Source organism: Tachypleus tridentatus, chromosome 5 (genome assembly GCF_004210375.1).
Source record: "Tachypleus tridentatus isolate NWPU-2018 chromosome 5, ASM421037v1, whole genome shotgun sequence".
NCBI classification, from domain to species: Eukaryota; Metazoa; Arthropoda; class Merostomata; order Xiphosura; family Limulidae; genus Tachypleus; species Tachypleus tridentatus.
The window spans coordinates 50,589,139-50,603,086 of record NC_134829.1 but is presented as its reverse complement, the minus strand read 5'-3'; the positions used below and the strand labels follow the sequence as shown (position 1 = coordinate 50,603,086).

Sequence of the window (13,948 nt, the reverse complement as noted above, 5' to 3'; positions counted from 1 at the left end):
ACGTCAAACTAGTTTTGAGGACTTGATCAAAGACTTTGCAGTTACAAAATATAGAAGAAAACTTTTAAAAATTTTAATAAATATTAAGGTATAAGTAAATAATTTGCTTACAGGGTTTTAACTTCAAAATGAGAATTTTTGAATAAAAGGGTTATGAGTAAATTTTTCACTTTTGTTAACATCAAAATGAGAATTGTTAACTCAGAGTGAAAACAAATATAATTTTAATTATCTTTAATCAAAGAAGTGATTTCTCTCATAATTTCTAAATAATAGGCCTCAGTCATTGCTTGATTTTGATCCATGCCCAATCTATTAAATAATCTGAGGTTCGCGGGTTCGAATCCCCGTCGCATCAAACATGTTCGCCTTTTCAGCCGTTGGGCGTTATAATTTTTCGGTCAATCACATTATTCGTTGGTAAATGAGTATCCCAAGAGTTGGCTGCGGGTGGTGATGACGAGCTACCTTCCCTCTGATCTTACACTGCTAAAGTAGGGAAGGCTAGCGCAGATAACCCTGGAGTAGCTTTGCGCGAAATTCAAAAAACAAACAAACTATTAAATAAATAAAATAAAATAAAACGTTTTTATTTAATACAGTTGTGGGGTTTGGCCTGAGATCTGAAATGGAAGAAAACTGAAGAATGGTTATATATTTTCAAACTTTTATTTCACTTTCAGCACTTACTAAGTCTTAATGTCTTGTCAGTTAAGCAATGGAAAGGCCAAAGGGGGGCACCATTGTTGGGCTGTGCTTAGGACATCAGTTTCCCTTAATCCGGCCCTGTCCTGAATGGGTAAGATTGAATCAAGTTAAAAAAGAGAGAGAGATAGTGGGCGGTTTTAAAAGGTCACTATCTAAAGCAGGAAGCCAGGTGGACAGAGGCCTTGGCGTTATGAGGAAAACCATTTATTGAAATGAACTTATGAGTTTCTTTCAGAAGATCATCCTTAAAACCAAACCACAGTGAATATGTGGTTGAACTGATAGGTTTTCTGTTAACGCTTTTTCAGGCAATCAACTCTGGTTTGTTTTGAATTTCGCGCAAAGCTGCTCGAGGGCTATCTGCGCTAGCCGTTCCATATTTAGCAATGGAAGACAAGAGGGAAGGCCGCCAGTCATCACCACCCACCGCCAACTCTTTGGCTACTCTTTTACCAACGAATAGTGGGATTGATCGTAACAATATAACGCTCCCACGGCTGAAAGGGTGAGCATGTTTGGTGTGGCGAGTATTCGAATCCGCGATCCTCAGATTACGAGTCGAATGCCTTAACCACCTGGCTATGCCGGGCTTAACTCTAGTTTCTCTAATAATTTGTTGAATTCTTGATGACGAGAAACACAGTTTTTATCAATAAAAACGTTAATACCCATACCAGCCGTTCTGAGATACAATTTGTGGAATGATTTTTTCAATTATTACATTCGATTAAAGTTTTATCTTTTGTCATCACGTAACGCTCTCGTCACTGGCTGGCTATCACTGGTTACCCAACCTCATTTACATATCACTTATTTCCTTACACCACCATTCCCAGTTTTCCCCTGAGGGAAGAAAGGTCCACATTTAGAAAGCACTTGAATTATATGGTTTTTGTTACTTTTGTTTGCGTTATTGCATTGTATTATTTAAAGCTAGACTGTGTGCAGATTTCGGTTTAGAGATTTTAAGATATTTAATAAAACTTTTGCTTCGTTTTAAGAGACGGACTTTATTTTATTTATGGACATAGTAGGATTTTACTTTCATAATTTGATTTTCTTTTTCACGTAACTCACAATGACTTAATGGGAGAAAATAAATGTTTAGTTTCTGATTTTCTCGCACTTAATAGTTTGCACCCCAGTGGCACAGCAGAATGTCTGCACTCACACCGCTAGAAACCGGGTTTCGATACCCGTGGTGGGCTGAGCACAGATAGCCCATTGCGTAGCTTTGTGCTTAATTCTAAACAAACAAACTTCATAGTTTAACGCCCTTTATAAAAAAAATGCCCTTGTTGTTGTTTTTTGTGTGTATGTACCGGTTTATTTTTTGCTGTTTTTATTGTTAATAAAGTTTTTCTTGATTTTGTATGTGAATTCTTTTACTGAGACACAATCAGTCACTATTCAGAGAATAACAAACTCACACTCTGCAATTCAATAGTTACGAAATTTTCTGTTGTACAGAATTTGCCCTTTTACTCAGCTAGAAAACCATGGACCATAGAATATCAACCCGTTGTAAGGTGAGATATACTTCTAAACTTTGATTGGAGAGCTATCTTATTAAACAGTACAACAAATTATAAATGTAATAATAAGAATAAACCGTTAATAATGTCTTTTTTTTTCAACAAATTGTGATTTTCATAACTTACCTATAAATTTGGTATTTTCCACTTCAAATGTTTCCTTCAGAGAAATCAGTAAGGTCTTGATAACGGGAGGTTCTGAAGATAAAAAAATTACAGAGTGTGCATCTGTTTATTTTTCAGATTTCTGATTGAGTTCGTTAGAAAGAGAGTCAACTTAAGGAAAATGCACAATAATAATTTTTGTTTAAGTTACAAAAACATAACCACCTTTAGCATCACAAAATAGAGCAGAGGCACATGTTTCGGACTGGCAAGAGAGAGAAAAAATGCGAAATCTTTGTGAGTTTTTGCATCAATCCTCTGTGGACTCCTGTGTGTTAAATAAAAATAAAACAAAACGTTAGACTAAAGCGAGGCAAAATCTCAGTCTTAACAAAATAATTAAAATAAAATAAAAATGTTAATTTTATCTAAAACTGTAAGTCTATTAAAAGTTAAGTTAGAGAAAAAATCTACCAAATAAAGGAGAATCTGCCTTTTAGTACAAAACGTTAATAATATTCCAAGCCACTTTTGCACATAATATGCTGATTTACACGTGACTTCAATCCACTTTTGTCCTAATACTGAGATAGTGAAGCTCTGTGCCATTATGCGATTCATCGACTTAAAAGACAGCTTTTATACCCGGAAATTGTGATTCATTTTCCTCTAAGAAACTCCGCTAATTTTTGATTTGCGAACGAAGACCAAGGCAGAGTTGCAAAGAATTAAAGCAAAGGTGTGTTTACCTGAACTACTATCCACGTTCAAACTCAACTGAAAGGAAACAACAGAAATAAAAATATATATATATGTTACCTCAGAGAATAAGAAACACGTGGTACTGCCCTGTATTGTAAAAGAAATGAAATCAGAGGTGTAGAGGGATAGGAACCTCTGATTATCTCCCCCCCTCATTAAGAAACAAAGCCAGAACGTCATCCTGTTACTTTTTCTAACGAATCTCATCTTACAAAACTGAACGCATTCTGGCACTTTATTAATCACTACACCACGGAATGAGATAAAAATTTATGTTTCCAGTTTCAACATATTTTAATATCGCCCATTTTGAACATCTATTGCAAATATTTTGCTCTTTTTTATATTATTTTTTTATTTGTTATAGTATCTGCTTTCCATCAGCAAGATTGCAGAGTTAACAATGTTAAAATCCAGGGTTCAGTTCTCCGTAGTGGACAGAGCACAAATAGCTCATCGTGCAGCTTTACACCAAATAAAGACGTTCCTACTTTAAGACGTTGACACTAGTTTTATTTTGTGTCTGTGTTTTTTTTTATTGGGCTATCTGCTGAATCCACCGAGTGAATCGAACCCCCAATTTTAGCGTTGTAAATCTGTAGACTTACCGCTGTATCAGTGGGGGACGTTTTATTTTGTTCAACTTTTCAAAACATAATTTTGTGACACCATTTAGACATAGTAAGCAAATTAATATATTAACATTACTTATATTTAAAAAAAGTAGAATAATTAATCCTGAACCATTTTGTACACCCTTTGAAGAAAAAATAGGATTATTTTATGAAGCATGTTTAATTACAAATGTAACATTTTATGCAATATATGCGTACTTAGACAACAATCGTATATATATATATATATTTAATTTAAGAAAATGTTGGTTGTAGTTTTTGCGATTTAATAGTATTCCTTGAATTTCTATGGTTTATCAGTAATTTACCACTATATAAAGATTATACCTGCCTCTTATGTGTGTGAGTTTTACCCTTATACGTTGAATATCCGGGCAATTCAATTTGTTGCCAGATCAGAGCTTCATAAGAGAGGGAGGGGTGTGTGAACTGTGCCTTGTCGACTGTGATGGGAAGTGTTAGGGATTATATTAAGACTACCTGTTGGAAATTTTGATAGTGTGTATAATGTGAAGATTTTTTGTTTTAGCAATTTATTCTTCGTACATGTAGTCTTCCATGAAGAACGATGATAGAATGAAAATCATGATTTTATGTGGGAACTGTTCTACATCAAAATATTTTTATTGAACTCCATCATACGAGTTGCCGGCAACCGTTAGGACTTGTGGCGTTAGTTTCGACGGTGTGGTCTAAAAGTAACTGTAATACGACTAGTCTTAAGTGTAATAATATTACTAATAGTAAAACTTAGTATGGGGTGTGCAGTTAGTTCTCTAGCAGATAAAGAAGCAAGTGAAAGATCCAAAAAAATAGACAAAGATTTGCAAGATGATAGAGCAAAGCAAAAAAAAGAAGTCAAACTGCTTCTTCTAGGTATGTGTTACAATTATATCAATTAAATTTTTAAGGCTAAAATCGTGCTAGTATTAATACTTTTTATATATAAGCATATGCCTAACTGTACTAACAATGCGGGCAAAACTATTAATATTTGTTTTAAGCTATTGGATATTATTGTTAAACTCATAATTTCTTATTCTGACGTAGACTAACATTGACGATCAAGTTTTTTAAACTTGATATAGCAACTTTATAAGCTCGTATCTCAAAATTGGGTGGAGTTTGAACCTGTAACCAAAGTTTGTTTTCAAAAGGTGTTTGGTATACTTGCAGGTGCAATATTTCTGAAACGTGAAAATCACACTAAATTGTCTTTAACTTGCAGTACAAGAGCACAACATAATATTATGTAATCTGAAAAATATTATGACCTGTAATTTTTTTATAAAGAAATTACATCAGCAGCATGCATACATTTGTACCCAACTCTTAAATTGTTATTTATGGAGTGATGTGTAACAAACTCTAAGTACACTAAAACTTAACTATTATTACTGTGAATCTGTTATAAATCATTAAATGCAATTATAGCCTAGTGCAGTGGTGTGCAAACTCACTTTTGATGTCTCCACACACCTCAGATAACTTATTTGTGTATTTGCTATGTCATTTGTCATGTTAATTTTTGTTACTGTATTATGTAATAGTTGCATATTGTAGTTTTTAAAAATTGTTTTAAATGTGTAGCTTTTGATATCATTTATATTTATATGCTACTACAGTCACAGTTGTGTAATCCCCACACATGCCCACCCACTTAAGGGGGATGGGCAAAAGTTTGCACACAACTTGTCAGCCAGTGGTGAAGCTGGAACTCAAACAAGTCTTCTGGTGACTAATGCTAGGGAATTCAAAACAAAACTGAAACATCAGAGTAAAAATTATTTGAGATTAATTTTTAATTTTTAAAATTTCAATTTCCTCCTTGTGAATAATTTTAACTTTTTGCCAAAATGTCAGCCAGTATTGTAAGTTGTCTTCTAAACAGTGAACTAATTTTGTTTTATTTTACTGGCATTAGAGATATAAAGTAGTTGGATATATTTGCAATATTTAAAATGTGATTTCTGAGTATAAAAAATGTCTGGAATAATAGAATATTATATATTTAGTTAATATCATGAAATTGAATATTAATAATTTTCTGCATTTTCTGTATACAGACTTCTAAACTTTTACAAGAAAATCCTGTTATTTCATTTTTTTACTCCCGATTTCATGTCTTTGTGCATGTTGAAAGCACAAAGAATTATACTTAAGACGGACAAAAACAAAATAGTCTAAAGGGTGACCTTCATGTTTCTGAATAATGACAGGGAGAATTTTTTCTGTAGTTTACTCAAGTGGTGGCTGTTTGAAGAAAGTTTCACTACCTTCAGTCCTAAACTTGAAGAGGCTTAACAATAAGTTAATGGGATCTTAACTGTAATTCTTTTGTAAGTCTTCAAGAAGGTTGCTTCTGGTGGTAACTATTTTTAAAAATGGGATTTATAAGATTTCGAGAAGTTTTGAGGATTGAAAATTACTTTACAATGCAGAACAAAAATTGCTAACGATTGAAAGTAGGTAAAGCTATCCATGGAAAGTTTCTGTAATGTAGACTAAAGTGACTTTCAGTGTTTAATGTGATAGTGCTGTTTCAGCACTACACAAAGATTGTAGAGTATATATATTAACAAAAGTAGTATTGACTTTAAATTGAAATCTTTCATTAAAGTTGAAGTACTTGGAAAGGCGATCTACGTCTTCAAAAATATTAATTTTGCTAATGAGAAGGTACAAATTGTTTTAAAAAAATGAACTTTCATACTTTTATTAAAACTACTTAAAATACCTTGAGTTTGATTTGTTTATTGATCTTAAATAGAAGGAGAATGAAACCATTTTATTTATATTTTTGTTACATGACTTCAATGTCTTGTACTCAAACTTATTGCTAGATAACATCCTATAAATTAACTACATTTATGCTTTTCTTACTTCGGGATTCAATACCTGTAAAAAGGGCTTTCTTAATGATGCATCGTTTTCTCATTAAAAATGGAAGTTTGGTTTATTTTAGTGAATGGTGGGACAATAACTCCCGATACAATCTTGAAGCATTTTTTTTCTAATTCATTTTAAAGTACAAAATTGTGCACTTGATACACAAGTGAAATAACCATAGGTTTGTTTATTTAGTTGTTTAGAATTTAATTTTGTGCACACTATGTAATGATCTGCTATATTACTAATACATGTTTTATGTTGCATCGGTGTTTTTATATGCTGAATATCATTTGATACATTTTGTGAAAATCTTAGTTTGGTGATATCTTCATTAACTGATAAATAGAAACTTTTAACTTCATCTTTAGTTACTTACTTGCTACAGCACTTCATACACTTATTTTTTTTTTTTTTATTTCTCCTGTTTTTGTAATTGAGCAAATCGGCTATTTGCATATTTTCAATAATCATTTCCTAATAAGATGCACTTGTTGCATCGTCAAAAAGTATGTATTTCCATTATGTGTAGCAGATGAAAATTATGCATGCGTTTCATGAGAACATGTTTAGTCTGATTTGAAAATTTTTACCACAAACCTTATTTTTAAGCATGTTAACAAAACTCTTCAATTTCTAACAAAAATGCATTATTACTTTATGCATTAAAGCCATTTAATTTAAAACTGCGTCGTTAAAAATTGTTTTAACAGCACCCCAAAACCCCTTATTCACATAATATGGTAGCTACCTTTTTAATTCTCTAAAGTTGTGTAATACCATTATGCACATGTAAGTATTAAAAGTTGCTTGTTGATAATACTTCTGCAACAAGCACGTGACATTCCATTAGTTTTCTACAACTTAAAGCAGCTTCTGAAAGTTTCACTGATGTGGATGTTTCATATAACAATAGGAAAACTTTTCCAGGGAGATTGATCAGTTATGTTAAACTGTGTAGTTTGAATCATACAAACTTGGGTGTACATATGGGGTTTGTAAAAAACTTGTCATGATCTTGAATTGTGCTTATATTGCATCTATATTCAGCACTTGCATGTATTTTAAATAACTTGAAAGAGAAATTTCTTCAAATAATGTGATACTAGGAATGCACCACCAAAGATATGCCTGCTTGTATATCACTGAAAACAAATCTGAAGTGGTTTTAATGTCAAGCTAAGCTGTGTTTGCACATTGTTGTAATAATGCTTAACATGTAATTATGGTATTAATTTCCTAATGCTTATGCTATTATGACTTAATCAAAAGTTTGTATTATTAAAATGATCCAGTTTGTTTTTACATCCAACAAACACTGTGACAGGAAATAAACATTTTGTAAACTGAATTGTCATACATGATATAGGCCTAAAGCCTATAGAAGTACATTTTTATTTAGGTAGTTGTTACTGGAGGTAGATGTTTTTAAACCTTGCTGATGCTCCATATTGCTATCCTGAATAGGCTACAACATTTTTTCCTGTTTGTTTTGTTGTGTTTGTGAACAATTTAATCGTTAGGAATGCATATTGAGCAGTGAAACTGTAGTGCTAAATGATTATATGCTTTACATATAGTTTAATATACAGTTTATTATACTGTATTAAACAAACCCTGTTATTCCCAGACACAAGATTCCTTTTCTTCATTATGGTCTAATTTTACTGAACAGTCAGAACTTTGGTTCATTCACTTCTGTTATTAACTTCCCCCTCCCTTCTGGAGTAGAAAAGTTTCCTTAGAACCACTCTGTAAATAGGTCATTGATCTGAACCACAGGTACATAGTTGCCAGACTGCTAGTTTTGTACTTCATACAAAAGGTTTGTTTTACATGATATGCAGTACCTTTTTATTAGCAGCAGTTTTTATCCAACCAAACTGCTGAATATAAACCACTATTTCAATTATATAAAATCTCTTTTCAGAGTATCCAAAATAATTTTTTTTTTTTTACATTTTCTCTATCCATGCTACAGTAGTCTTAAGTATTTTTTTAAATGTTACATTAAATGCAAAGCTAGGTCATTTTTAATGTATTGAATAATCCCAATATACTGTAACAACTACATTAAGTAATTTTTGCCTTGCTGGGACTCGCTTTGTTTAAGTGATGCAGAATTAAACAACTAATAAACAAGATGCTATCATGACATTTCCCAAACCATTTACCTTTTTTAAGAAAAACAAAACTGATTTGTTTTAAAATAATCATTAACAATGCAGTTGATTTACTTATGACCAGCTATGGCATCTTGCATAACTAGCTCTTACCATTTGTGTAAAAATATACCTAATTCACTTTGCATAACAGATGAATATTGACATCAAGAATAACCACTTAAACTATTTTCTTAGGCTTTAAACATGTATCAAGTTTATTTGCTTTATGATTATGAGTTGTTGCTATGAGACTTCTGTGAACTGGTATCTTAATAATGTAAAAATATTGTAACTTTCTTTTGAGTTTCTGTGAAGATAGCTAATGGTAGTTTGAAAAATATTTCTTTTTATCTTTTAAAACATTTATCTACTAGTAAACTATTGTATGGTTTGGGGATCCCTTTACTGCTAGTACAACTCATTTCATTAACTGCCTTGTTAAAGAAATGACTAATGGAGCCACACTTTTCCATTAACTTTTTCAGCATTGGCTCTGTCCCAGGCACTGACCTCAATTTTATGCTTCGTTAGTTTTTAAAATAGTAAGTGTATGTTTAAATTTAGCACGTTATCAATATACATTACAATGCTTTCAGTTTTGTTTTTTAAGTCTAAAAGTTTGTGCAGTGTTTTTTTTCTTCATGTTCCTTTTTTCCTTATTATATATTGATAGACAAGAAGCATGGTCTAACGTCTTGATTGTACCTTTTTTATGGATCATAGAAACAATTTTGTTAAATAAGTTTGATTAATTACATACCTTTTGATGGTGTTTCATATGATGGTCGATCACTTCCTCATTCATTTTTGTTTTTATTGATGACACTATGATAAGTTATCTTTTTTGGGCTACTAATGCCTTTAGTTTATATAGACTATGGATGGCCTTTGCTTAAATAAAGGTCTTTCATACATTTACGTGTTAAATTTCATGACGTCTATTGTAAGAACGATGATCAAAGTCCTGTTGTTTTTAACTAATATAAACTTCATTCTGATCACCACGATTACGCACTGATACTCAACATACAAATTTCTGCTGTAATAGACATCTGTGAAAGATGGTGTTCACTTAAACTACGTGTCGTGACAGACCTGCCAGCTTTTCACTGTGTGGACGTCGATGCCAAAGTCACTTTCGACAATTCGAAGCCATAAAAGTACATTTTCAGTTAATGTGCGAGACTTTGATGCTTGTGTTCGAGTGAGACTGTGGATTCTTCGTCTTTTTATTATTTCGTGAAAACTGTTCATTTTGAAATGTGGACCATGTAGCTGGAAGCTTGAGGCCCCAGCCAGCTGCCCAGCTTTGTTACAATGGTTTTGGTTCTCTTGTACTCCTAACTTTCACTTTACAGATAGGGTTTTGCTTCGGATTGAACTGTGGTTTCGGAGTTCGGTTTTGCCCAAAACAACCAACTGTAATTTTTTTCCCTTTAATATCCTCTGGCTGTATATTATTTCAGTTTTGTTTATACGATTAACGTCTAGTGTTTGTTGCATTTGTGAAGTAAGATAAGAGATGTAAGAGTATAAAACTTTTTACGGGTGAATATTTCTTCTTGCAAACACTCAAGTACCGAACATAGGTTTTTCGAATGTCTATTGAACTAGAAACTGATGGAGTAATAAATCCAGCCTGCTAAACAGAGGGTTGCGTGAAGGTCAATCTTCTTTTGTTAACGGCACAAGTTTTGACTGATTTCCACGAAATTCTTTTTTCAAATTTATAACGCCAGCTGACGTACCTGTTGAACGTTCAGTGAAAACATGAGCCCTTGGGGATGACATGTGGGCTATAGATCCGAACGCTGACCTCAATTTCACTTCACGGTGTGCCCTAAGGGTACGTACAAGATTTAGTGACAAATTGTTAGTGAACACGCACATTAATGGTTTAATCTAATATTGTTATGGGCGAAGTTGTTTTATAGACAACTGTCTGAACTTTAGATAACTATTCAGAATATTTTATTTTAATTTTTGTGTGAAATTCGAATATTCACAACTTGATTTACTGTTTTCGAGGAAACATTTGTAACTCCAGCTTTTGTTATTAAATGTAAAAAAAATCCATTTTAAAATGTGGAAACGAATTACATATTGAATATATTGTAAAAAGTACAATGGTGAACTTTCGCGAAATTGTACATTTTTCTCTGCATTGCTAACACCCACGTGTACAGGAAATTCTCAGTTGCTAAGCGATGCACTATAGTAATTGATGATAAAGCGGGCAACTTGCCAGTTTCACAGCCACTTGACAGTCAGTAACGTGTACGAGTGTTGCACACTTTATCACCACCTACATAAAAATTGTGCTTGTTAAAATATCAAATATAATTAATTTGAATATTTAATTACGTTACTTTTTAGGAGTACAAGACCAGTCAGAATCAACATATCTTGCTATAAGATATATTCATGAATTAAGTTCAAGGGTTTAGAAATGCGCGCTGCAGTCATTAGATATTTTCGAAGTTAGTGTAATAGTATTAATAAAAATACTTATGACCGACTAAAAGTTTTGTTTTGTGAATACTTTTCTGTCTGTATTTAATACAAATGTAAGACGTGATGACTGCAATTCCCACCATTCGATACGAGAAGAGTTGGCGGTGGGTGGTTTTGAAGTTTTTCCCTTTTTGTTTCTTCAAAACTAAGAGCTCCCAAGTAGCTTTACGCAAATTTCAACAAAAATCTCCAGTCAGGTTGTTTTTTGTGAATCAGTTTTTTTAATTATGGACTTCAGAATGAAAGTACAAACAAAACGATTTCTGTCTAGTAGACGCGTAAACGTTAATTTAGTATTGTTTGAGTAACCAAATATTTTGTTGGACTTTTCACACTATTGTTTTCTATCGCAGCAAACATGGCTTGGGCAGGTGTGTTAAGGCGTTCGACTCGTAATCTGAGGGTCGTACCAAACATGCTTGCCCTTTCAACCGTGGGTGCGTTATAATGTAACTGTAAATCGTACTATTCGTTGGTAAAAAGTAGCCTAAGAGTTGGCGGTGGATGATGACTAGCTGCCTTCCCTCCAGTTTTACACCGATAAATTAATATCATCACCAATAACATATGGCCACAAATCATACGAACTTTCTAATGTGATTTAAGTCGCTTATAATTGCAAGATAAGGGTAAATCGCAATGCTTTATATTGAACTTGTGCAGAAAATTTTCATGATTTCAGCACAATAGGCCAATCTGTTAGAAAACATTTGTCTGCGTGTGTGTATTTTTCCTTTTTATAACAATGATTTATAGGAGAAAATAGACCAATGCTGTCGTTCTGATAAATTATGGGTCGATGTTATTTGTGTATTCACGGTTGGTGTAATAGTTTCTCAAGGGTCTGGGAAGAGGGGTGATTTTTTTTAAGCAGCCCTGTGCACACATTTTTACCATACTTGAATTTTGATGGGGTTATAAAGGATATACCACGAAAAATGTGGAATGTGCACTAGGCGACACTTGGTTCGATATTGTTTTTTCGAAGACATTACTTGTTATCTGAACGAAGGAAAGTGTGTGTGTGTGTGTGTGTTGTGTGTATCGATTATTTTGATATATCAAGGTGTCAAACCAGTAAAAGTTAAGTTAGTTTCAATTCATCAGCTTGTAGTCTTGTCAAGATAACGATGCCGATTATTAAAAACAAAACAAAACGGGCGACATGTCGCGTTACAATGACTTTCATGTACAGTTGTTAAATCTAAGTAGCGAATAATCACCAAATGTTGGATAACTTTGTTATGGTGTCTAGGGATGTTTTCTTTCTCATTGGTGTTTTTAATTTTGCACGAGGGTAAATCATTGAATGACGGGGATGCGTGGGAACATTTGTTTTTCTTAATGAAAAGTTGCAGACGACTTGTTTTTTATCTTGAATCCAAAGCAACTAAAAACTCACGCTGTATGTTATTGTCATTACTACTAGATTAACATTATAAATTGGATACAAATAAATTCATAATATGCAATTGTTTCTGTATTAACTCTATCTGGTCTGTGAATTATTTTTACTTTAAAACTGTGTGAGTTGCAGAAGTGAATTTAAAAGGACTCCTGGGAAGTAACAATAACAACAAAAAGCGTATAATGATTTACAAAAGTAAATAAGGTTCTGTTGATGTTATTCGTACTCAGAACGAAACAGTCGTGTTGTTTTTACAGCCTCGCAAAATTTGTTACTAAGTTTACACGTACTCTTATTTTAACCCAGATTTGTTTGTGTATTAATCAGAGAAAGTTTACTTAAGGGGAAAAGCTCAAAGTTGAAAGCTGTGACGTAATTACATGTATGTTTATGTGAATATCTGTGGTACCCTAAAGGTTTAAAGCTTGCCGCATCGTGAGAAACTACATCTGAATTAACTGTTTTTACAGTAGATTTTCTTTTCAGTTTGTACACGTAAGTATCAATAGATTGTTTGTTTGTAACTTTAAGTGGGAGGTCTCCTTCCTATCCAAAGTTATGATGATTCTCCTTGCCATGTGTCGTATCGAGTCATCTATTACTGTTTAACTCAATAGCGAGAGATACATGTACGTTGTCGGACATTTGTTTCTTAACCCTCCTTGCATTTTTACATTTTTATCCATAATTCAAAGTTCAATTATGAGTCAAATTTGTTAAGTTTTTTTATGCTTACATTAGGTTTCTCTTAATATACTGTACAGGACAATCATGCCCTGAACTTAAGTATATAATTGTTAGTTAACTTCGGTGCACTGATTGTTTTACTCGGTAAATTAATTCGTAATCAACACTTCTTCCAATGTATTGATATACGGACCTTTCACAGCGATTTCAATGGTACCCCAAATTATTTTTAGTTTGTTAGCAAATTTTAACAATTGTTTGAAATAATTGTTGCTATACGAAAGAACTTTTGTATGAAATGTTAGTTATCACTACTTTAATTCTATTAACAGTGTGTGATTGCACTGTTATTTAATCTCTTAGGTGATAGTATCAAAACGTGATCAAGGAAAAGGTAGTATAGGCTTGATTTCTCTTATTTGGCATTCTAACGTTGACTAGTTTCCTCAAGTTCTTGGCTCATCAGTGCTACTTGGAATACGAAGTAAATAAACTAGGCTTCATTTTCAGAATAAGATATCTGTAAAATAACCAGTGGAT

At 32.8% G+C, this 13,948-nt stretch overlaps 1 protein-coding gene across 2 annotated transcripts in view; it reads left to right on the top strand.

Moving 5' to 3' along the window:
* Window positions 1–4,136: 4,136 nt before the first annotated feature.
* The window catches only part of LOC143251149 (guanine nucleotide-binding protein G(i) subunit alpha-like), a 28,358-nt gene continuing 18,546 nt past the window's right edge, over window positions 4,137–13,948 (top strand). The window contains exon 1 of one of the 2 annotated variants that reach the window (XM_076502532.1): window positions 4,137–4,621. In XM_076502532.1, the coding sequence (XP_076358647.1) occupies window positions 4,501–4,621 (121 nt within the window). In that variant the 5' untranslated portion in view covers window positions 4,137–4,500. Of the gene's footprint in view, window positions 4,622–13,093; window positions 13,217–13,948 lie in introns of those variants that run through there. The other variant, XM_076502533.1, reaches the window with a different exon arrangement.